Genomic DNA, 24,450 nt, shown 5'->3' on the forward strand with positions numbered 1-24,450 from the left:
AAAGACACCACTGTGGGAGTGAAAAAACACTGGACTTGAAATCTCTAGAGATCAAGTCCCAGCTCTGCCACAAACCCATTGTGTGAGCATGGGTGAGTTGGCTTGACCTCTCTGAGCCTCAGTTATCTTGTCAGTGAAATGAGAATAACAATACAACCCTCAGAGGCAAAAGAGGATCAAATAGAGTCACTACACTGCACAACTCCAGGGCGGTGCCCTTCAAATTTTAGTCTCTGCAGCTGCTGGTGGCCTAGGATTAAATGAGACCACTTTTGCTGTGCGACCTGAAGTTAACAGTCAATAAACGGTAGCTATTGTTATGTACAAGTTAGAGGGAAGCAGGGTTCACTGCAGGCCAGCAGGCTGCATAGGATTTGGCCAGGCTTTGTTCTTCAAGGAAGGGCAGGGCTCTGAGAAGTACAGTCTGTGATGCAGGCAAATGCCAGGAGCTAGCGACTCCCAGGGCAGGTCTGGGAGAAATGAGGCTGGTGAGGGAGGTGGTAAGGAGAAGCCACTGGAAGCTGAGCATGGAGCAGGGATGGATGAGACTAAGACGAATACTTTAACTATTGAGCTGCAGAGAATCCTAGAGAGCATCTTGTCCAGCATCCAGTCTCACCGGGCCAGCAGAGGCCAGGGCGGGAAAGTAGTTGAGTCTCCGAGATCCCGCAGCAAGGGCCAGGGTCAGGACTCCTGCCTGTGCAGAACCCAGCTCAAATGACTCTTCTAGCCCAGTTTGTGGTTCTACAAAAGGAAGTCCCTGGCATTTTTCATATATACATATATATATATAATTTTTTCTAAATGTAAAAGTACTTATAAGTCATTGTAGAGCATTTTTAATTTATACAAATATAAAGAAGAAAATATAATCACCTGTAGTCCTACCGAAGATACCACCATTAGTATTCTGATGCATTTCTTCCAGTAGGTATCCCACATATAAAATTATATATTATATATTCATTAGATTGGAATCGTATTGTGTACAGTTTCATGTTCCAACTTTTCCCTGTAAAATCGTGAGTATTTTATGAGAAGGAGGGACTGTTTTTTATGCAAAAGAAACTCTAGAAAACTTTTTTTCTTAGGGGAAAGAAAAGGTGCAAAGCCCCAGTCTGCGGGTGGTTGGGAGGACATCCTGCGGGCTGCAGGGTGGCTCTGTCTCACGTCCGGTCTGAGCTCTGAAGCAGTGGCTCAGAGAAAGACAAGCCCTTCTCTCCTCTCCTGGCCAGGGTGCAGCCTCCTGCCTGTGGGCAAGGCAGAGTTGATGAGTCTGCACTCACCCTTCCTTCCCTGACACAGGATGTACGATCATCCACTCCATACAGAAGTCTGTGGGGCTGTGATCGTTATTGCTCATTAATAACAACAGCACCTCAGTCTGTGCAGCACAGCATTTTCTCATGCATTATCTGACCTGAGACTCACACACACTGTGAGGCAGGTAAGACAAAAGCTGTTATACCTTTTCTGGATGAGAAGCAGGCTCCCAGAGGTTTAGTGCCGTATTTGAGGCCACACAGCTAGTAAGCGGCAAAGCAGGGATTTTATGAAGATCTGGCTGACATCCACTTTAGTGATTTTTTTCCTCTAAACTTTTTTCTCTCTAGTCCTCGGTTTTCCTAAGCCAAACTGAATTCCCTTAGTGAGGCCAAAGACTGAGAGAGCTGTGAGCATTATGGGTGTGTGGAAAGGACACAGAATGCCACCCTGGGAGTCTTAAGGCAAGTCCTGCCGGCTCTGGCTGGATGTGCTGGGTAGCCTGACCTCAGGGCAGCTCTTCCTGGACAGCTCAGAGCCAGAACCACTGGAGCTTTGGGGAATAGGTTCAAGGAGACAGCTGTTTCCTGTAGGCACATCCAGCAGAGGCACTATTCTTCGGCATCCTTCTTGACCCACCCAAGTCACGGAGGCCCATTCCCTGCGCAGGGCTCCAGGGTCACAGTGTCTCCCAGGACAGAGTCGGCTCTTTAACAGAGCGACTGTGGGACGCTGTGAGACTGACTCTAACCAGGGGATTCTGAGCAGTTACATCCTTCAGGTGGTATCCCAGTTTTGCTGCTGTAACAAATTCCCATAAATTAAGTGGCTTAAAACAACACAAATGTATTATCTTACAGTTCTCTAGGTCAGAAGTCCAAAATGGGTCTTACTGAATTAAACTCAAGGTGTCAGCAGGCTGCGTTCCCTTCTGGGGACTCTAGTAGAGAATCTGCTTCTTCGCCCATGCCAGCTTTTAGAGACCACCTGCATTCCTTGCCTTGTAGCCCCTTCCTCCATCTTCAAAGCCAGCAATGGCTGGTCAAGTCTTTCACATAATGCTGCCTCCCTGATTCTGACTCTTCTGTCTCCTTCTTCATTTAAGGATGCTTGCGATTACATTGGACCCATCCAGATAATCCAGAATAATCTCTTTATTTTAAAGTGAGCTAATTAGCAACCTCATTCCCCATTGCCATGTCACAGATTCCATGCATTAGGATGTGGACATCTTTATACCACCATGGACCATTATTCTGCCTACTCCTCTGGGTTCTCCAAGGGCTCCATTCTCAGGCATAGAAAGCAGGCCGGGCCAGACCACAGTCAGGATGTGCCCACCCTTATTAGGAGGGTCCTTTATGCCTAGGTCCCCTCCCACCTGTTCTGCTCCTCACTCAGCTCAACCTGTCCTGGATTCCTCTTTTCCCATGCTCTGCGCCCAGTCTTAGGTGGAGATGGGCTAGGCAGGAAGCGCCAGCGGGTGTGGACATGGAGGAGGGGGGATGCACGGCTGGATGCAGCAGGGCTGCGGGAAGCCCTGGGGGCTGAGCACCTCCCACCCAAAGACCCTAGGGCTTCCAAGGACTGGGGCCTCTGAGAACTAAGGCACTGAATTCTAAGGGAAGCTCCAGGCCTGGAGGGGCAGGCAGCCAAATATTGAAGCCCCTCCACCTCAGCATCCCTGGCTGCCCTTGACAGCCAGAGGTCAGCTGGCCCCTTTCCTCAGTATGACTGCCTGTCTGCCTTTGCTCATTCCCTTTCCCCACTCCTTCCCTGGGCCTCAGGCTGGAACTCTGTGGGAGCCTGAGGAAGCAGTGGGCCCTGCGGAGCCTCTGTCCCTGAGCTGCCTGCTGAGGTCCCCAGGGATATAAGACTCAGTAGGAGGGCCAGTGGGCAGCGCAGAGAAGGAGGGGCTGGACAAGGCCTTTGGTCCTCCAAGTAGAGGGACCAACTCACCCCATTTTGCCCAGGACTTTCTCAGTTCTAGCGCTGAAAATTCCCACATCCCAGCAAACTCATCTGTCCTGAGCAAACTGGGACAGTTGGTATCCTGCCTCCAAGGCCCTTTGCCCCTCCTAATCTACTATAGATTACCTTGTCAGCCTGGATGGCTAGCCCTTTGGACTCTTGGATGCCAACCTCTGCACGGTATCTGGGAGCAGAGAGATCTGGGGGCTGGGGAAGGGCCCCAAGCGAGTGCCGGGGAAGTATAGATCCCTGCTTGCAGTGTTCCTGGACCCATGCCTGTATCTGCATGGGACAGAGCTCCTAAATATATGCACAGGGGGGTGAAGAATTGTGTTTGTACCCGGTTTCTAAACACTTAACAGCATGCTTACTTTTGGGTGGTGTATTGCAGGTGGCTTTAATTAATGTTTCTATTTACTCATCTGTATTTCTTACTCTGTACAATTAAACCACGTTCCTTTTACTTGTGTACATTTTTAATAAAAGAAAGTAATTAGTGACTCAGCCTTCCATCTCCAGCAGTCCTGCTGAGGGACACAGATGGGTTGTGCTGCATGTCGTGGGACACAGTGGCTCTTGTCCTGGGCTGGTTGGTCATGGCCCATTCTGCCCAAGGCTCTACCGCAGGGTCAGAGCTAGTTACCACTCTGTGCCTTCCCTGTCTCTCAGCCTTCTCCCTGCACCCCCAGAGTCCAGCCTGGATTGTCCCCCAAGGAAGGACTCAGAAAAGCCAGGTGGACAGTGGGTAGAGAAGGTGAGCAGATGCTAACTGCAGGGCTTTGCTGACCCAGCATTTTGCAAGAGATGTTCTCAAGTGCCATTCCTGCCTGAGCAGGATCTCCTTCTGTGAGAATATGGAGGAGATGAGCTGCTTGCCCCTGGGGAGCTTCCAGTCTGGTTGGAGAGGTTGGGCATGTGGGGAGTAGCAGACAGGAAGGGGACAGGCCCTGGCTGCTGAGGTTTTGCCTGTGTGAGCCGTCAGATACGGGAGGGCCCCAGGACTGCATTGCATGTGTCTCAGCCTGGCCAGAGGCCAAAACTGGGGTCCTCCCGAGTGTCCTGAGGCAGGCCCCCAAGGTGGGGGCAGATGGTCTCCTAGGAGGAGAACTCTGGCTGCTTGCCAGTGCACGACAGAAGGGTGGTGATGAGCTGTTTTCAGACGCTGTTCTGCGTCTTAGAAGTTTGGACACCCTTCAGGCCCTCCTCTGCCACACCCCACCCCACACACCTAGGAGCTCAGCCCTCACCCTGGCAAGCCCAGAAGGAGCACTGGGAGGGGAGCCCTGAGTCCCCAGCAGAGGCAACCACCCTTCACCTCCCACAGGCAAGGACAGAAGCCCTCACCCCAGTCCACCATTGCGGTTGTATGGGCAACGTGAAAGGACTTCTTGACTTTTTCTCAGTTTTAAGGAAAGTAATTGCTATTCTGCCCTAATGACTCCCTCTCTCCCTGTTCACCCCAGATCCCTAAACACCAGCTCCACACAACCGAACAACTTCCTCGTTCCATGAAGTCAGCTTTCTCAGAGAAACCTGGCACACGATTCACCCTACCCCCACCCCAGGGCTCATGTGGCCTGGGCCACTTACTTTGCTCCTGAACTATGATCCCAAGCGTACCTCTTCACCTGTCTGAGCAAAGGTGTGGCTGGATATTTTTAACTGCTGTGGAAGAACTCACTGCACCTGCCCTAATCTCGGCGGATTCAGGATGGGCAGCCTGAGGGAGAGGTTGATAGTAGAACCAGACACCCCGTATCCACCTGGATGGTAAGGAAAAGGGGATGGCAGAGACTTAGAAGGACCCAGGCCAATCCAAGGCATGTGGCCAGGAATGGAAGTGAGAGCCACCCTTGCTTCCTCTCAGCAGAGTCTGGAGGGCGGGGGAGGCCTTCCCTGAAGGGAAACTGCCAGTGAGTCTGAGAGCCCACCTGATGTAGGGCAGCAATCAGCCAGCTGCCAGGGGCACTGGGTTTTCTCAGGGACCAGGAAGCCAGGATTAGACTCAAAACAGGCAGAGGGTGGCCCCAGCCTTGTGGCTGTGAGTTAGGATGCACCCTTGATGGGCTTGGCTCATACAGTTACCCAGAGGCCAGATCTCTGAGGATCCCAGGACTCAACAAAGGGTCTGATTTAAAGCAGGAGAACGAGAGAGACCCCGTTGCCTTGCTCGGACAGAAACGCAGCTGAAAAGTCCTTTTTTTTTTTTTTTTAACATCTTTATTGGAGTATAATTGCTTTACAATAGTGTGTTAGTTTCTGCTTTATAACAAAGTGAATCAGTTATACATATACATATGTTCCCATATCTCTTACCTCTTGCATCTCCCTCCCTCCCACCCTCCCTATCCCACCCCTCTAGGTGGTCACAAAGCACCAAGCTGATCTCCCTGTGCTATGTGGTTGCTTCCCACTAGCTATCTATTTTACCTTTGGTAGTGTATATATGTCCATGCCATTCTCTCACTTTGTCACAGCTTACCCTTCCCCCTCCCCATATCCTCAAGTCCATTCTCTAGTAGGTCTGTGTCTTTATTCCTGTCTTGCCACTAGGTTCTTCATGACCTTTTTTTTTCCCCTTAGATTCCATACATATGTGTTAGCATACTGTATTTGTTTTTCTCTTTCTGACTTACTTCACTCTGTATGACAGACTCTAACTCCATCCACCTCACTACAAATAACTCAATTTCGTTTCTTTTTATGGCTAATATTCCATTGTATATATGTGCCACATCTTCTTTATCCATTCATCTGATGATGGACACTTAGGTTGCTTCCACGTCCTGGCTATTGTAAATAGAGCTGCAATGAACATTTTGGTACATGACTCTTTTTGAATTATGGTTTTCTCAGGGTATATGCCCAGTAGAGGGATTGCTGGGTCGTATGGTAGTTCTATTTTTAGTTTTTTAAGGAACTTCCATACTGTTCTCCATAGTGGCTGTATCAATTTACATTCCCACCAACAGTGCAAGAGTGTTCCCTTTTCTCCACACCCTCTCCAGCATTTATTGTTTCTAGATTTTTTGATGGTGGCCATTCTGACCGGTGTGAGATGATATCTCATTGTAGTTTTGATTTGCATTTCTCTAATGATTAATGATGTTGAGCATTCTTTCATGTGTTTGTTGGCAATCTGTATATCTTCTTTGGAGAAATGTCTGTTTAGGTCTTCTGCCATTTTTGGATTGGGTTGTTTGTTTTTTTGATATTGAGCTGCATGAGCTGCTTGTATATTTTGGAGATTAATCCTTTGTCAGTTGCTTCATTTATAAATATTTTCTCCCATTCTGAGGGTTGTCTTTTGGTCTTGTTTATGGTCTCCTTTGCTGTGCAAAAGCTTTTACGTTTCATTAGGTCCCATTTGTTTATTTTTGTTTTTATTTCCATTTCTCTAGGAGGTGGGTCAAAAAGGATCTTGCTGTGATTTATGTCATAGAGTGTTCTGCCTATGTTTTCCTCTAAGAGTTTGATAGTGTCTGGCCTTACATTTAGGTCTTTAATCCATTTTGAGTTTATTTTTGTGTATGATGTTAGGGAGTGTTCTAATTTCATACTTTTACATGTACCTGTCCAGTTTTCCCATCACCACTTATTGAAGAGGCTGTCTTTTCTCCACTGTATATGCTTGCCTCCTTTATCAAAGATAAGGTGACCATATGTGCGTGGGTTTATCTCTGGGCTTTCTATCCTGTTCCATTGATCTATGTTTCTGTTTTTGTGCCAGTACCATACTGTCTTGATACTGTAGCTTTGTAGTATAGTCTGAAGTCAGGGAGCCTGATTCCTCCATCTTGAAAAAGTCCTGATTTAATCCCTAGAGCTGGGATAAGGCCTAGCAGGCCAGAGTCCCCTGGAGCTGGGAGCTGGTTCACAAACGGACATGCGTGGCTGAGGTGCCCCCTGCATTGAAGCCAAGTTACGGGCCTGTGTTCCACCCCCTGGGGGCCTCACCCATCGAACTGCAGGTGGCCTCTAGGGCATTTGCATCGCTTCCCTTTAGGATCAAGTCAAAACTCACCTCCCCGGGGCCCTGGGGCCTGTAGCTGCAGAGCCATGTTGCCTGGGGTTAGGGCAGGGAGCTGAAGGCAGGGGTCCCACACAGTGTCCAGAGCAGCTGCAGCTTTTGCTGCCTTCCCTCTGTGTTCCCAAATGCTTTTTCGGCATGAGGTGCTAGCTGCCCCAGGCAAGCTCTTCCAAACTTCTTCCCCAGGCCTCAGTTTCCACCTCTGTGGGCAGCCTGACATCATGGAAACAGTCTGGGTTCCGGGCACAGACAGATGTGGGTTGGAATCCAGGCCCAATACTGATTAACTGAATCATCCTGGACAAGCGCCTTGTGCTGGTTGAGCTTTGGTTTCCGTGTCTGTGAACAGGGGCTGTGGTGGGGTGCCAGTGCCATGGTGCATACAGGGTGCTTGGCACAGTGCCTGATGCAAAGTGAGCACTCAAGGCTGTGTTGTCATTATCCAGCTGGACTGTGAGGTCCTTTTCAGTTCTGCTCCTTTCTGAGCTCGTGGAGCTGGATGAGGGATGGTGTGGTGGGTGAATGTCTGTCTCTCCCCTTGTACTCAGCCCCCATGTCCTTGCCTCATTGCCTCTGGTATCTCCCCAATTGAAATTAAACCCAACACAGACTCCGTAGGCCTGCCTCACCGTTGAGCCTGCAGAAGTGGGGGGTTCTTCTACAACTCCCCACCCCTAGGAAGTCAGCAGAAATGGGTCTCTTGGGAGCTGCCTGGAGCTAGGAAAACCATGTAGCCAAGCAGCTATGCCCTTGTGCTGCCTTAGACTTGGACTCACAAGTGAGCCCTGGCTGACAAAGACAAGTCTTATTCTGCCCAGTAAGTACTTTGACTCCTGGAAAAGGAAGTACATGAGCTCCTCATTCACCCTCCAAGCCTCTGCCCCTGTGACTGCTGGCACAAGTGGGGAAAGGTTAGTGCAGAGTTCTGATGAATTTCAAACATTCTCATGATAGGAGGGTTAGCTGTGCCCAGATTAAGAAAGGGCATTACGTCTGACAGGCAAAAGCTTCCTGGGTGCTCCAACAGGGCTGCTGAGGAATCCTGTACCCCACTAATACAAGGATTTTTGGATGTGTGCAAACCATGTGAAAGAAGACCAAATGGTCCCAGAGAATGACAGCCTGGGTATGACCCAGCCCCACCAGCCTGGGGGCATCACTTGCAGAGGAAAGGACTTCACCTCCAACCAGGCCCAAGACTTTTTCCAAGACTTCAGTTCTGTCTTTGGCAGCCCCCACCCAAGACTTCCAGAGAGATCTGAGGATGCGCTTATCTTGCACACAGTGCACTGAGAGATGTTGAATACTGATATATCAAGAAGGGATGGTTTGCATGTCTTTCCTAAAGGTCTTCTGCCACCATGAGCCTTTGTATGGGAAGCTAGCATATTAGCCTCTAGCTTCTTTCCTATTGCCAAGTAAGCTGAATGAGTAACAGCCCAATTAAAGTGACACCTTTGAAGTAAGGCAAGGAAACTCCTATTACTAACCAGAAATGCCCTTGAACATCTATAGACTTGGCAGGGCAGGAGTTCTAGCTGGTGTGCCTGAGCCCCACATTGCCGGTTTACCCCATTGGAAAGTGGTCCTTCATGACAATGATGTTATCACAACCCCAGCGAAACAGGTCTTTCAATGAACTCCTAGTCCCTCAGCCAAGAGCTTCTACCATTAGCACTTAAACTGAAATTCTTGGGAGTGAGCCACAAAAGCACTGGCAGATTCTTCGAATGAATTTAAGTTATTTTGCCCAAATTTGACACAGATTATACTGATGTTGCTCCATTTCAGGCACTGTTTGGCTAATGAGTTAGTATCAGCTGCCATCATCCTTAGGTGAGCATTTGGACTTTACTGTTACTCTTGTCAGGCACGGGCTGAGGTCCATGGTGGGGTGTGGTGAGACAGCTCACCATCCTGGAAAACCTGGCTCCATCCCACACTACTCCTCCATGTCTGGTCCCTAGGACTCAGCTCCCTTGTGATGGGGAGGGGTAGATTTTTGGGGTCCCTCCCTGGACATTCCAAGGAGTTGGTTCCAATTGTTTAGGATGCCTAGGGTAAGAAGAGTTAGAGACCAGGACTCCATCTTGGCTGTAGAGATTGGGACCTCACTGATGGAATTCCTCTCCCATTTTGGTAACTTACAAGTGATGAACTTTGCATATTAGAACTTGAGAGATTTGCACACCTGCCTGGGACTTCAACATATCCACTGCCTACTCTCTGTCAGGGAATACGTCGAAGGACAAGAGGAGAGAAGTCAGAAGCTGTCCATGCTGTTTGCTCTGGGTTGCATCCCTTCCTCCCCATCCCTCCTGGGTCTTCTCTACCTGGCTTCACACCACTCCCAACCATCCTTAGCTGGAAAAGCCACACACTAAAAGACCTTGCCAAGCCCCCAGTTAAGAAGCCATAGAAGGCTAGCCTCCCCATCCTATTTTCCTCAGTAAGGGTGGGGCCCTGCAAGAGCTGGGAAAAGTCATCTTATCCCTCCCCTTTGGCCCCCAGATGATGCTAACTCTTGAAAAATCCAGGTGGATCTTCTGATGGGCAGTGCTTGAGACTGGTCTATCCAGGCATCCACAAACAGAATGCCTACCCAGCAGGAGGGCCACCTGCCCTTCAGGGAACAATACTTCCCAAGCTTTGCAGAGAACATCTGACTGAACTTCGCCCATTTTCCAGTTTTTTCATTATTTTCCCACTCAGCCTTCCCTCTCCCACACTCCTTCCAGATGGCTAGGCCCTACAAGGGGGTTTCTGGGACCAAGAATATGAAAGATGTGTCCACAGGGCTTGGCTTCCCTGAGTGACCCCTTCACTGCCATGGCCTCATTCCCTAGACGGTGCTAGTGATGCCTGCTGGCTTCCCTTGGCCAGCCTGCCTACTGCTTTGGGTGCTGTTTAGCCCCAGGGCCAGACTGTGGAGGGAAATGAGAAAAGCCTATTTCCGGATCTCTGCCTCTCAGACACTGTGACTTGGTTCTTATCTGAGACCCTTCATTGCCATATATCAGTGATTCCCAGCCTGTGGTTTTCAGAAACACTGTTCTGATCAAAGATATCCCTTCACAGAGATGCTGTGAGTCTCTGTTAGCCCAGCCAGAACCCTGAAAAGATGTGGAAGAAGGAAGCCTGCTTCATGTAAGGTCATCCACGGTTTTCCTAACACATTTGTGCATGGAGCTGTTTCACAGCACACTGCAGGCTGGTATTCAGCACCAGTTATTATTGACTGTCAAAATAGTAAAATACTTTTGAACAGTCAGCCTCAAGCCCCTGTCCCCAGTGTCCTCCAACCACCCCAGCCCTTCCCCCTCAAATCTGCTCCCAATCCAGCATCGACCTGTACTGTCCAATATGGTAGCCACTGGCCACATATGGCTTTTAAAATTTTAACTAATTAAATAAAAATCCAGGGACTTCCCTGGTGGTCCAGTGGTTAGGACTCCACACTTCCACTGCAGGGGGGCACAGGTTCCATTCCTGATCAGGAAACTTAAGATCCCGCATGCCTCGTGGCGCAGACAAAAAAAAATTAAAAATCCAGTTCTTCCATTGCACTGGCCACATTTCAAGTGTTCAGTTAGCACATGTAAGTATGCCGCTACCTACTGCAGTGGACAGTGCAGAGACAGAACATTCCTGTCACTGCAGCAAATGGACAGCAAGTACTGCTTGGCGGCACAGCAGGCCGCGGGAACCTTTTGGGGGCTGGTGTCTGTTCTGATTGCCAGTGACCATGCTGTGCCAACTGTTAACTTTTTGGAGTAGCACCTGAGTACACTTGCATTTGAATTTAGCAGGACATTCGAGTCTATGGCACATTCCTCAGAAGAGCTCAAAACCTAACACTCCCCAGGCCCCAGGAGCCCAAGTTCAACTCATAGCTCTGGCTATAAAGCCATGGGCAAGTGACTATATTTACATGAGCATATCCCTGTGCCATAACTGTCCCTTCTCCTGCCACCTTCTCCATGAACATAATTGAAAGGATTTCACAATAGGTGCACATCACCGCTCACCCTAAAGGCAAGCTCAGGCAGGATGCCAACAATGAGTCCATCAGAATGTGTCTACAAAAAGTAAAATCATCTAATTTATGTCTAAGTAAAAGGCCACACCACTTATAAACAATTAACGTTTTATAAAAAGACAAATGTACATATTTACACACATGTACATGTGTGGTCACACATGACTTAGTGGTCAGATGACGTTTCCAATTTTAAAAGTCACACTCACACTTGCCTCCCTGGGCCTGCTGGGGGCTGCTGGGGCCTGCCTGAGGGGGCAGGTGGGTGCAGAGCAAGGCACAGTATAAATAAATGCAAAGGCCAAGAGCTTGGGGGAAACGTTAGTGTACACCTCTGATCAGAAATGTGGCAAGGTCCACAAGAAAAAGTGCCAGGTTTTTTCACAAGCCCCTCAGCCTACGCAGGGAGCGGGGCAGAGCTCCTCTGAGGCAGAGGGGGCACTGTCCCACAGGACCCCATTCTTCCTTCACATTTCACTGGCTTTGGAACAGTCCCCAGGGCTCAGCTAGGAAGGGAGGTGGTTCTTTGGGAACAGGATTCACTTAGTGCAATTGTCTCTTAGTGCAGAGCCAACCCTGGAGTTGGTGCTGTGCTTTCTGAGGTCACTGGCCCGTTCCCTTGGGCCAGCTCAGTGACAGCAAGACCCTCTCCAGGCAGCTGGGCTCAGAGGGAAAAGCTGGAGGCTGACTCCTCTCTGAGACCTCCACCTGACACACCAGTCTCAGAACGCCATCTTCCCAGGAAGCAGGGCCAGCTTTACCCCACAAGATAAGCCCAGACCCTGGCCTGCCGGACCCCCAGAGGCCACTGTCCCAAGGAGGAAAGCCCCATCCCTGGTCAGCAGTGGGGTTACACTTTGTCGTATCAAGGGGCCACAGGATTCCTGCTTCTCTGCACCACAGCTGCCATGATGCCAGGTCCTGCTTGCCTAGAGAAGTAAAAGGGGGCCAGGGGCCCACCTATGGTGCACAAGGAATGGCCTGGATGGAGGGCAGCCTGACTGGGGGCAGCAGGCTGTCCAGCCAGCTGGTGTCCATGTTCTTCAGATCTGAAGATATCAGCCCAATATACCCTAGAAGATGTGAAGAAGGTTTTGTGAGGATTGGGGGTGGGGAGGCAGGTGTGTTCTCCCCCCACCCTCCAGCCCTATCCGTGAAGGCCACAGACACAGCAGCCTCTGCTGTCCGCCCCATGGCAGCCTCAATCTTAGGCAAACCTGAGGGCCTGGAAGGAGTAGCCAATTTGCAAGCTGTCTGTACCCAGATGAATTTAACAAGGATGCTTTACCTCTGCTGCTCTCTGGCCCTGCCCCCAAGCCTTCCCCACCCGCTACTTGGTTTCCCTTCTTTGAGAAACCATATGGATCCAGGGTCTTCTTACCCCCAGGGCTGTCAACTTCTGGCTCCTCCTTGCAGCTGAAGTCTCCATAGACAGAGGTGGGCTGGGCCCCAGGTTCATTGAGCAGGTACCCCTTCCCATCCACGCTGTCTGCTGCACCCTGACTGCTCCAAGAGCTGGGGACAGATAAATAAGAAGCCATCAGCTCACTCCCAGTACAGACTCACCCTCTGGTCCTGCCTTCAATAAGCCAACGCTTCCCAGCCAGGATCACATCCTTGGCCATTTTCACATTCTCAAATGGATACAGACGTGGAGTGCAGTTAGGATAGGGGCCTGGGAGGTGAGGGTCTGCCCTGGGCCGACACTCCCACATCTACCTTCTGGCATAGAATCTCCAAGACTTCCCTCTCAACTGGGTAAGGACATACCAACTGGGAGGGTGGCTTAAAGCAATGGTTCACATATTAAGTCAAGAAAAGATGCCTAAAAATTTCAGGTAGAGATAAGGAACTATGCCCATGTCTCCATTTTCTGTGCTGATGGAACAGAGCCTGGGTACAGCTACTACAAAAACTTTTTTACATTTATTTCAAAAACTGAAGCAGAAAAAAACCTGGAGAATAATTTGCTTAAACAAAGAAAAGCCATCATATTACAGATCCCGAAGGCTGATTACTGAAACCTGATGTGCATTTCCCAAACTAACAGGACTGGGGCATGTTGGGGCGGAGGACACGGGCCAGGGACCCGGCACTGATGGTGGCTGACTCAGCTATCTGAGGCCCTAGGACAGCATGTCAGAAACCCAGCCTCCCTCCTGCCCCCACTTCCACAGTGTCTTTCCCACCAGCCAAAGAGGTCAGTGGTCCCCAGCCACATGGATGTGACACTTGTAGGACCATGCAAGCAGACAGGTCACAGCAGCAACTGCCTACCCTCCAACTTAGAAGCTCTCACTGGTTCTCTCCCCTCACTGAGAAGTAGCCACCTCAAAAGAACACTGAAGAAGGAAGGAAGGGGCTTTACCTTCATGATGTCCTCAGTTAATTTCCCTTCCTCGTCCTCATCTGTTGCAGCTGTGGATGGGGAACAGCAGAGAGGTTGGCTGAGGTCAGTCAGCCAGGCTCACCCTGCAGTGCCAGCCCCACCAAGTCCCCCTACCCCTTCACACATGCGCACACACACGCTGACCTCCCAGTGGATATCTGCCTGCCATGAAGATTCCAGAACAGAACACTGTCCTTGTGACTCAGCCTCTTGAACCCTGAAGCCACACCTCTTCCCCTCTTCCCTCTTCTCTCCAGCCCACCAGTCAGCTCAGTGCCAGGTGGAGTTCTGAGCATCTTTTCTCCCTCAGGAAACCCCTCCTTGGATCCCAACAGTCAGGCAGGCAGGCCAGGCCCCGGAGGCACGAACCTTCAGAGGTGGAGGGCATGGGCGACACCTGAAAGTTGTACAGGTCACTGGTGCTGTCTGGCACAATTTCCACTGGAATGCGCCAGTCGGGGAGAGTGCTACTGACGGCACACGGTGACAGTGCTTCAGGACAACAGAAACTGAGGGTCAGAGCTGTGTGCTTTCTTAGTTTGCCAGGACACCCAGCATCCCCCACCACTCGCAGCCTGCTCCAACAGGTCACCATCTACAAGCACGGTGCCCCCTAGACCCAAGAGAAAGAGCCATCCCACCAACCTATGTGGTCCCCTGCCAGACCCGGCCCACCTTACCTGGAGTAAGGGCCCGTTCAACGTCCAAGTCCTGCCCCATGTAGCCCTGAGTTGTGTAGCTGCTGTGGTCATCAGGCAGGGTGGAGCTGCTGAGTCCATCAGAGAAGGTATCGGGGCTGGATTCCCCAAATGACTGTAGAGGGAGAAAGAAGCTTAGGCCCAGGCTTGCTGGGTCACTCCTTCTCCTGCCCACCTTGACTCTCAGGTGACCAAAGGCTAGCTGCTTAGGATCATACTCACCTTCTTCTTGGCCTTGCTCTTAGCATCTCGGCTGGACTTGGACTTTCTCTCTGTGGGGCAGATAGGCTGTCAACCTTGGTACAGGCAGGCATGCCAGCCCCAGCTGACTTCCTTCCTCCTTCCCTCTCTCCCTGAGGGCTTTCCCAGGACCCAGAGCCCTTGGATACCTTTCCTCTGGTTCTTGGTGAGGGGTGGGAGCATCCGGTACACGCGCACAGCTGAACTGCCCTTGTTCCTGCTCTGGTCCTTCACCTCCTCGATATCTGGCAGGGAGTTCATGGCACAGCGAAAGTTGGCCTTCCATGTCTTGGGATCCGGCTCCTTCTCCCCTGCTTTGTATCGGCCTAGTGGGCAGGAAAGTGAAGAGGATCATCAGGACTATAGGTGGGGATCCTCAGCTGTGCCCTGGCTTGGAAGGAGAAAGACAAGAGTACCCCTGAGCTCTCATGCTGCCAAAGATCCACAATGGTCAAACCAGCAGGTATTCCTGGGTGACACTTGTGCAGGCCCTGGGCTTCTCAAATGCCCAGACTTGGCTCAAATACATCCAGCAAGCCTCAGCAAAGGGCCTAGCCAGAAGCACTAGAGAGCCCAAGCCCCAAAGTGCTATCTTTGTCACAGATCATGCCCAGTCTCCCTTTGCCTGTCAGCAGCCGGACAGCAGGGACTGGGGCTTATGTGATAGTTCCAAACATGGGAATGGACACAGAGTAGGCATCAAAGAATATTTACTGATAGGTGGGCTGACTGGTCCGAGATGGGCCAAGAGCCCCATCCCTGAAGGATAAAAAGAGGTTGCCAACCAGATGGGCCTTGGACCCAGGACTATTGGTCAACATCAAGAAAAAGGAGGGCCTGGATCTCTTTCAGTGTCCGTGCTCACAACTGCTTTTGCCAGGGAGAGCTTTAATCTAGCCACAAACTCCATGAAGCCACACTTTCTAAGATTTTGGCTTCATAAATTCCTTTGTGAACGTGGTGAAATGATGAACCCTCTCCCCAAAAACACAGGTCTGCTCCCTGCCCACCCCTGAATTCTGTACAACATCTCAGGGAGCTCAGAGACCCCAGTGAAGAGCCTCTGTGTTAAGAGAAGTGCCTCCCCTTATCTCCTCCCTGCCCCTCTTAAAGCTGGAGTCCAGGGCACACACCTGTGTGAATGGCCCAGCTCCGAAACAGACAGGCATCCTTGTTGATGTCCCAGCCATGCTTGGCAGCGTGCTTCCATGGGATCTGGAAGATCATCTCCTCCTATACAGCACACAAGCACACATACATGTAAGACCGTGTCAGCTCAGAGACCACAGGCTTTTGGCCTGAATCTGCCCAGCCCCCCAGATCTGGGAAAAGGCTGACTTCCCCTTTTCACCCTGACATCTGGCTTGGGTTGACCCATCCTGAGAATGGCTTAAACAGGCTGCTCCATCACTAGATCTTTCAGAAGGGGCTCTGGGTTCTGATGAGCTAGGGCATCATCAGCTCAGCAAAGACCTCCTTCTGCCTATTACAGATGTGCTAGGACCCATACAGAGTACCCTGGGATGCTTCTCTCAGACTTGTCAGCACCAACATGGAAGTGAGAAGTCAGTTCATTAGATGGAGCTGCTCAGGACAACTGCGACCACTGGCTCCTACACAGGGGGTCCTGGCCATATACCTGTGGGAGCCCAGAGCCAGACTTGGATGATGACTACCTGTGTGACCCTGGCATTGTCACTATACCTCTTTGTCCCTCACTGTTTTCTCTTCCGTGAAATGAAAAAAACACAGTAACAAATATAAAAGCTAAGGTCTCACTGTTATCATTACTGGTGGTTAACAGTATGGATTTTTGAGTCAGACCGCTCAGGTTCAAATCTTGACTTTATCACTTTTTGTGTGATCTCATCATCTACTTCTCAGTGCCTCAGTTTCCTTATCTGAAAATGGAGATATTAATAGAATCTACCTCACAGGGCTATGTTGAGGATTAAATGACACAATGTAAGTAACATACTTAACATGGTGCCATGCTCGCTCATAGCAAGTGTACAGTAAGCATTAGTTGTTATTATGAATACTATTATTACTACTAAGTCTGCAGGGTCTATGTTGTCCTTTGTGCACCAGCAAGAGGCCTCTTGGGTCTGGACAACTGGTGCAAGGTTAATTCTTGGGTCGCCTGCTGAGCCAGTCACCTTCCTGCCAGCAGTGCCCACTTTTCTGTCTCCTATCTGCCTGACTGGAGCCCTCTAGAATGTTGTGTGTGCTTGTAGGGGTCTCCCTTAGGAGAGACCAGAACTTTGGCTCTGCAGATGCTGGGAGAATCTTGCTGCTGGAAAACTGTCAGTGCCTTCAGGTGGATGCCCAGGGAGGCAGGCAGAAGTCAGCCAGTGGGGCCCTGGCTGGGTCTTGTACACTCCCTGCAGGATCCACTGAGAAATACATCTGCCTGCTCCCTATCACTTCCCTTTTTGAGCTGCATCTGAAGCTTTGGTCCCCTAAAGAACATGGGTTAAAATAGTGGCAGAAAAACCCAAAGAGTAACACTCACTTTATTAATCCAGATCAGCCCTGGGATTTGGTTGGAATTAATCTGCATCTCTAGCCAGGGTCTCATGCGCATCCGAGTGATGGGCATGTTGGCTGTAAAGAGAAGACAGAAGGCTCCTGTTTGGAGTCTGTTGAGCAGCCCCTGGGCACTACCCTGCCCCACCCCAGGTCATTCAATTACCCTCCCCTGCCCTCATCCAGATACCAAGTACTACAATCATGGGGAAGGGGGCTTTCTCTGGAATAAAACCGCCCTCCAAATCTTTTCAGCATCTTGAGCAAAATGCTTCTTCCCTCACCCCCTCCTAGACAGTCTTGGGAGGAGACAGGCATGCATGTGTTAGTTTCAAGATTTATGTGCAGGAAAAGAGACAAAGCACAGAGATATCTAAATACCAGAACTTTTCTCCCAAAATTCAAATCCTTTGGGAAGCAAGGGGCTTCTTTTGCTTGATGCCAAGAAATTTTCCTGCTTGAGTTGTTGCCACTAGATGTGCACCTTCCCTAATGGACAAGCAGTCACCCTACATCCTGGACAGCCCCCCCCCCAATCTATTCTATGCCTCCCTGACAGTCACAGTGTAGAGACTCGGACGCCAACCCTTCCGGCCTGGTTCCCCTCCTCGGGCGAAGTGGCCCAAGGAACACCTGTGGCGCCTCTTCCCGCGGCCCCGGGAGGTCCTCCAACCATCCAGGGCAGCAAGCCCCAGGCCCCGTCACCTGCATAAATAGCCTGAAACCGGGGGCCTGGGCGCGAGCTAGGACCGCCGAAAGCCGGCGCCGGGAGCAAAGGGCGCCCACGCGCCGGCATACACTCGAGTCCCGCGCACGGCTCCTGGATGCGCGCAACCAACACACAGGGCCACCCAGAGGCCGTCAGCGGCTTCGCGCACACAGAGCTGCGGCAGCCGCCGGGGTCGGGCAACCTCGGCCGGGTGGGAGGTCCACGCCGCGGCCCGCCCTCCCCGCGCAGCTGCTTGCCGCTCTCCACCGCCTTCTCGAGTCCGCGCGGGGGCCCAGGCCATGCCGCGAGCCCGCCACTCTCCCGGCTGGGGTTTTCGTCCCCCACTTCCTGGTGCCCAGCACGCTTTTGTTCGACGCCACCGGTGCCCCCTGCGGCGAAGACGGGCTCACCTCGGCTTCAAGCGCTTTTCAGCGGCGGCGCCCGAGGGTCCCGGTGCGGCGAGGGCTGCTGAGCGGGCGCGGGGAGCGCGTGGGAGCGGGCAGAAGGCAGAGGATGCCTGGGTCGCGGAGCCGTTGGGCACGGCTGGCCTCGGCTTGGCTCGGCTCCCGCTGGCCTCTGCTCCGCCCGGCTCGGGCGCACGTCCTGCCTCGACGAAGGAGTGGCGCGCTCTGCCGGGGTATCGGCGCCGGCGAGAAATCTAAACACTTAGCGGGATTCCCCCAGCCCAGGCCGGGCCCCGCCTCCTAGAGAGCCACGAGGGCGCCCATTGGCCAGCGCCGCCTCATCATTTCGGGGAAATCAGGCTGTTGTAGAGCTAGCGGCGAAGGGGAAGTACAGGGCGGCTGCCCCTCCCCACCCCCTCCGGCCTGGCGCCGCCGCCCCGGGGCGAACGCGGGCCCGCCCCGCCGGCTCCCACTCCACCCCCATACCAGCTCGCCCGGAAGAAAGCTGTCCTGGAAAGTCAAACGCCCCCGGCCCATAGTTACTCCCCTCACTCCGCACTCCCCCAGCCTGCTAGCTCCTCTGTCCATCTCCTTGCCCTCCTTTCCTGGGGATGGGGACATCTATCTCCCCAGCCCCGGTGAGGGAGTCACCCGGGCACCTGCGCCTTCTTCAGAGTGGACGCCAGGACTGAATCCCCGGAAAACCAACCTGCTTCCTCAAGCCCGTTAATGGGGTGTCAAGAAGGGAGAGTTTTGGCTCTCAAACTGCCCCCTTTTTGAGGGATGACCCACCTCCAGGTCATTCACCTTCCCTGGAGAAGTAAAGGAAAGCCTGCCCTGCTTGGGGCTGCCAAGACGAGAGGAAATCCCAGCTTGGCCGCTGCTGGCGCAGCCTGCCAATGGACTAGGGACCTCAGTTTCCTCAACTACAAAATAACGATAGCCCTACCTTGCTGGTTTACAGTGACAGAGAGATGATGTCTGTAAAGCATCATGCCCTACTTGGGCAGCAGATGATGCGTGGTTTGCGAGGTCCCTGCCCAGAGTCTAATAGTGACCAGGGAGAGACCTCTTCTGCTTCTCCTTCTACACCCTTGGGACTGCCCCACAAAGGGAGAAGGGTTTCAGAGAAGCCAGGACTGCTGAGTTGAGGTGGGTGTGGGCTAACCTTGGCTCCTCCTAGCACTCCTGCCTTAGGCCACCTCCACAGTCTCATGTGGCCCTTGCATGGGAGCCCCTCGGTGGCAGCATTAGTGTCATCTCTGGGCCCTCAGAGCTTGGCCCAGAGACATTCTGGGCAACATGGGGGAATTACTTAGGTCTGACCAAGGCCTTAGGTCTAGCCAAAGGATTGGGGAGCCCAGGTCCCAGGCCCCTTGGGAATGGAAACTATTTAACTCTTGGGCTTACAACTAGACCTTGACCTACTTGTACTTCTAGACGCTGGGCTGAGTGTTCATTTTTCTATCTAGAACTCTGGCACAGCAGGCTTCTTCCTTCAACCCCATCAAGCTGCTGATTCAGAGGTAAATCACTCTTCCAGGCCGGGTTGGTTGTGTCACTCCTGTCACCCCAGCTCTCCCTCCATAGTGGCACCCAGTTGCAATGTTGCAGGCTATAAACAGACACATTGATGCAGCATTCCACCTGTCAGTCACACTAGAGCTTCCTTCCCACAGAGGAAATGGATGGGTCAATCCAATAATGGTGCACCAGAATCTGATGCTGTGACTAAGACCAAGCTTGGTTCCCAGGAAACCAACAGGAATGGGTCAGAGCTGTCTCCCAGATACTGATGGGTGCAGGAGCCAGGAGAGGCAGAAAGGCAGGAAAACTGTGAGGAGTGAGCCTAGCTGGGTGTTAAGCAAAATGGAAGGTGCTGAGGCCCTGGAAGTGGGGAGAAGGGTTGGGGTGCTTTAAGTGACAGAAGGGAGTGGGAATGCACTACAGAAACCAAGACCTTCTGAGCAAGAAGAGCAGAAAACAAGTGGCTCCTGAGTTGCGAAGTCTGTTCTCTGTGCAGCAAATGGGTGCTTGTCCTACCCCTAAGAACCTGACATAGCCACTGGAGAATTCAGAGTGAGATTAGGGAAATGAAGTTTGCGTTTCATGTGGGCTGAGGAATTGACCCTGTGAAGGCAACAGGAGAGTGTAAAAAGTGCTTTAAAACAAGAACTTTATTTTAATTCATAATCATCTGTATATATATATCTATAATGAGCATCTTTCTGTGTCATGAAATGTACTTCTGCAATATCATTTGTAATGGGTACATATTATTCTATCATAAGGATAAATAAAAATTTACCCAATTAATCCCCTATTGTAGGACATTTAGGTTATTTCCATTTTTTCATAATACAGACAGCGCTGTGTAGCTAAATCTTTGCGCACATCATAATTTTTTGCTAAGGAGAAATTCCCCAGTGTTAGTATTTACCAGTGAAATTGTCATTTACATTTTTGAAGTGTTCTTTGCCTTTTTTTTTTTTTTTTTTTACTTTTAACTTTAGGGATTATTATGTAATCTTGAAGTCTATAAGAATCTGCTTATCATGATTGGGGGTGCTATACTCCAAATCAGTGAAATAAAGCTAACCCCTGTTTAAGTATCTCAAATTTTTATTGTAACTGTTCTTGATGAATCCCATTCTAAGATATATCACACATTCCTTGGGAAGCTGGACAGAATATATATTGTCCTTTTCAGGTTTCTCTTAGTAGTTCAGGGCTGGCCTTTTACCCTCTCTGACTCAAAATACTCATCTTCTGTAATTCCAGCCATCCCCTCTGGGCAGGTGACCTCCCAACCCAAGCTCTGGCTGCTTTCTGGGTGCTCTTCTACAACCCTATCCACAGATTCACACACAAGCAAGCAGAACTTTTCACCTCCCCCTTCCACACTGCCCCAGCAGCTTTCTCTCTTCCTAATTCCAGCTCCCTCTCTGGTGAACTCTTTGCCTCACCTGGTCCTCTGGTCTTCCTTGCCTGAATCAAGTCCTACTTTCACATTTCAGGATCAGACTATTGTTGCCACAGCCTCCCCTTGAGACTCCCTGCCTGTCAGGCCTGCCCCTGCAGGCACCTCTGCCCTAGGATTATCTTCCTAACTTTGATGACCTCCCTAACATTCAGGTCCACACAGGAGCCTTGTGGTTCCCTCAGACTCCTTAGCCCCACATTCAATTCACTGCTAACTCTGGTCCCAAGGGTCCCATTCCAACCTTCTTTCCCACAACTCCCCTACCCTTGGCAGTAACTACAGGGCGGTGGAAAGAGAGTCTAGGAGTCTCATGCGGTGGAAAGAGAACATGGGATTTGAGTCTGAAAGTTGTGTGCTTGTGCTTTGCCATTTGCTGTGTGACCTTAGGCAGGTTACTGTCCCTCTCTGGGTCTCAGTTTTCTCTTCTGTAAAATAGAGGTACTCTCTGCACATCTGTCCTAATTGTTACAAAGATGAAATTAGATAGACTATCAAACTCCTTTCTAAACTGTAAAATGTTAGTCAAAGGACATGTGTTCACAGTAAAGCATGAACCTTTCTTTCACTGTATTTCCATTCTCTGAACACACTTTGTGTTTTTCTCCTGTCTTTGCTCCTTCCATTTGCTCCTCATCCCTGACTTCCTAGGATACTTAGCAACACTCACCTCACCCGCCATTCCCCCTTGCTCTCTCAATCTTAGTTCTCCCCCTCCCATTCCCCACCCCCCACGCCCGCCGCACTTCAATTTCAGTCTCTGTTTTAAGGCCCAGAGCAAATGCCTGGTCTTCTATGAAGCACCTCCAAAGCAGCCAACCAGAAATCCTTCCCCTCCTCAAAACCCCCTAGCCCTTAACATTCATGTTTTCTTTTCTCCACTTATCACCTTCTGGGTGGTGACCTTCTGGGGAACAAAGTCTGCTGGGGGTTTTTTCTGGCCAGGCCACACAGCATGCGGGATCTTAGTTCCTTGACCAGGGATCGAACCCGTGCCCCCTGCAGTGGAAGTGCAGAGTCTTAACCACTGGACCACCAGGGAAGTCCCAAAGTCTGCATTTTTCTGCAAGAGACCTGAGCGGGTTCCTCACACTGCAGCTGGAGTTAGCTGGGGGTTAGCTCTGGAGCAGGGTCTCACTCAAAGGGTACCTCCCATCTATACTATCACTCAATGAGGGTAAATTTATTGCAGTTTCTCTGTATTAGGCTCTGGGGTTTTCTGGGCTGGCAGAAGAGGCTGACTGGCTGGCAAGATCAGCCTTTGAGATGACTTCTGCAATCAGGCTGCTTGGGGCAAGATCACCTCTATGGAAACCTTCCTCGGTGGACCAAATCATGTCCCTAGCCCCCTCTCTCAGGCTCTCAGAACACAGTGTTCACCCCCTGGGTGGGTTCCAGTTAGTCCTGAAGTACAGCACCCAGCAAGGTTTTAACTAGGGTTTTGAGAGTAGGGCAGCCCTGGGCCCCTGTGGCGCCTGCTACCCAGAGAAGAGGCCACAGTCCCCAAAGCAGATGAACCCCAGCAGGCGTTCCACCTCCCAGGTCCAGAGGGAGGGCTCTCTTAGATGCTAAAAGTCCCTCCCAGCCATCCTCTATTTTCACAGCAACCTGGGAGGCAGGCAGTCCTAAACTATCAAGTGCAGAACACAAAGCCAGGCATAAAATAATCTGAAAGCAACAAAAGCTTGACGATAGAATCTAGGCGTCATCACCCTGGCTGAAAGGAGCCTAATTATAGATAAAGAAAGTCGTTTCTTAATTCATTCAACAAATATGAATGGCATTCCTGCTCTGGGTCAACTACAGGTTTGGCCCTGGGGATGTGCTGAGGCACGAGACTAGCCCCTCCCCTCTCGCAGCTCCGGCAAAAATGGTGTATGACACAGCAGAATAAACGTTGTGCTGTTATAAGAATCCTAAACGCAGAGTGGGAGGCTGCAGCTGGCTGGGAAAGCACTAGGGGTCCTGCGATGTAAGAGTGGGCCGAGAATTGCTCCAGCGCTCTGGGCTGTTCGGAACCCCGGAGGAGGAGCGGGGTGTCAGTGTGGGCTGCCGCTGATGCCCTGTGCAGTTTCATTTCTTATAAACACTGCATTGGGAGGAAAGAGGCCTCGGCCCTCCATCCGCCCCAAGGGGCCCCGAGGCGGGGGTGAGGCTCTGTGGCCAGGCCCGGCGGCCGCGACCCGGAATGGGGCTGGATGGGAGCAGCACCCTCCTCCCCCACGCAAATGGGCCTTGCACCACGGCCAGCGTCCCTGGCAGGCTTCTTGGCCTTTATGGGGGCAGCAGCACCCCTACTTCAACCTGGGTAATCGAGACCCGATCTGGAGCCCTTCACCGCCAGGTGACCCACGCTCGCGCTGACCGGGCTTGAGATGGGTGTGTGTTTGGAGGGGAGGGGGCCCAATCCCTTCCGGCCAACTTCCACATTCCTGCTCGGCCCCGGCTGGGGGTGAATTGGGGTGAGCAGCCGGCTCCGGGCTGGCCGGCTTCCTGGAAAGGGAGGGAGGGAGGGAGGGAGGGAGGGAGGGACAAAGCAAAGCTTCCAGTCCTGCGGCCCGGGTGGCTGCCAGGGACCGCCCCTCCCCCTCCCCAGCTGGCTGCCCCGCCCGTGCCAGGCGGCTCACCTGCCGGCAGCCTGCCGGGGCACTTCCTCCTCCTTCTCTGCCCAGCCTCTGGCTGCGGGCCACAGGTTTGCAGCCAGCTCCACAGCTACAGACTTTGTGACCTCGGGCAAGTTGCTAAACTTCTCTGTGCCCGCCCTCCCAAGATGAAGCTAGCCACACTCGGGGTGCAGAGCTCTTTGTAAATGCCCTTCCGCCCCTTCCCTGGTTTGGCGGACACACAGTAGGCGCACAGAAATGGCGCCCACCTCTACGTTGCTGCAGGGGAGGCCGCACTGCGTCCCCTCCCTCGCTGGGCACTCCGCCATCCGATGCAGCCAGAGCGATCGGGTTAGACTTGCAGCTTTCCTGTGGGAGGCGCGGGTGGTGCTGGGCCGCTGGGGACGATTCCCGCGGGGGGTGGGCGCCGAGCCGAGCCCAGGCACTCAGAGGGCTCCCCACCTCCGCCTCGGCCCTGCCGGTGGGGGAAGGGCCGCTCCGGCCGCCCAGTTCGGATCCGGCCCCTCACGCAGGCCCCAGCCCCCAGCCCCCCAGCCCCCAGCCGGCGCGGAAGGCGGGGCCTGGGTTTCGGTTT

At 51.9% G+C, this 24,450-nt stretch overlaps 2 protein-coding genes across 2 annotated transcripts in view; one reads left to right on the plus strand and one right to left on the minus strand.

Annotated features, from left to right (window-relative positions):
- Positions 1–24,450, plus strand: part of RAD50 (RAD50 double strand break repair protein) — a 244,454-nt gene that overhangs the window by 62,122 nt on the left and 157,882 nt on the right. The window lies entirely within an intron of this gene.
- Positions 11,395–18,506, minus strand: IRF1 (interferon regulatory factor 1). Its single transcript, XM_036846302.1, is given in 11 exon segments — positions 11,395–12,376; positions 12,685–12,800; positions 12,802–12,818; positions 13,672–13,721; positions 14,062–14,184; positions 14,373–14,505; positions 14,613–14,662; positions 14,780–14,956; positions 15,764–15,863; positions 17,146–17,237; positions 18,279–18,506. Coding segments are annotated over 10 exon segments (966 nt in total). The 5' UTR covers positions 17,233–17,237; positions 18,279–18,506; the 3' UTR covers positions 11,395–12,263.

This window comes from Balaenoptera musculus, chromosome 3 (genome assembly GCF_009873245.2).
Source record: "Balaenoptera musculus isolate JJ_BM4_2016_0621 chromosome 3, mBalMus1.pri.v3, whole genome shotgun sequence".
NCBI lineage: Eukaryota > Metazoa > Chordata > Mammalia > Artiodactyla > Balaenopteridae > Balaenoptera > Balaenoptera musculus.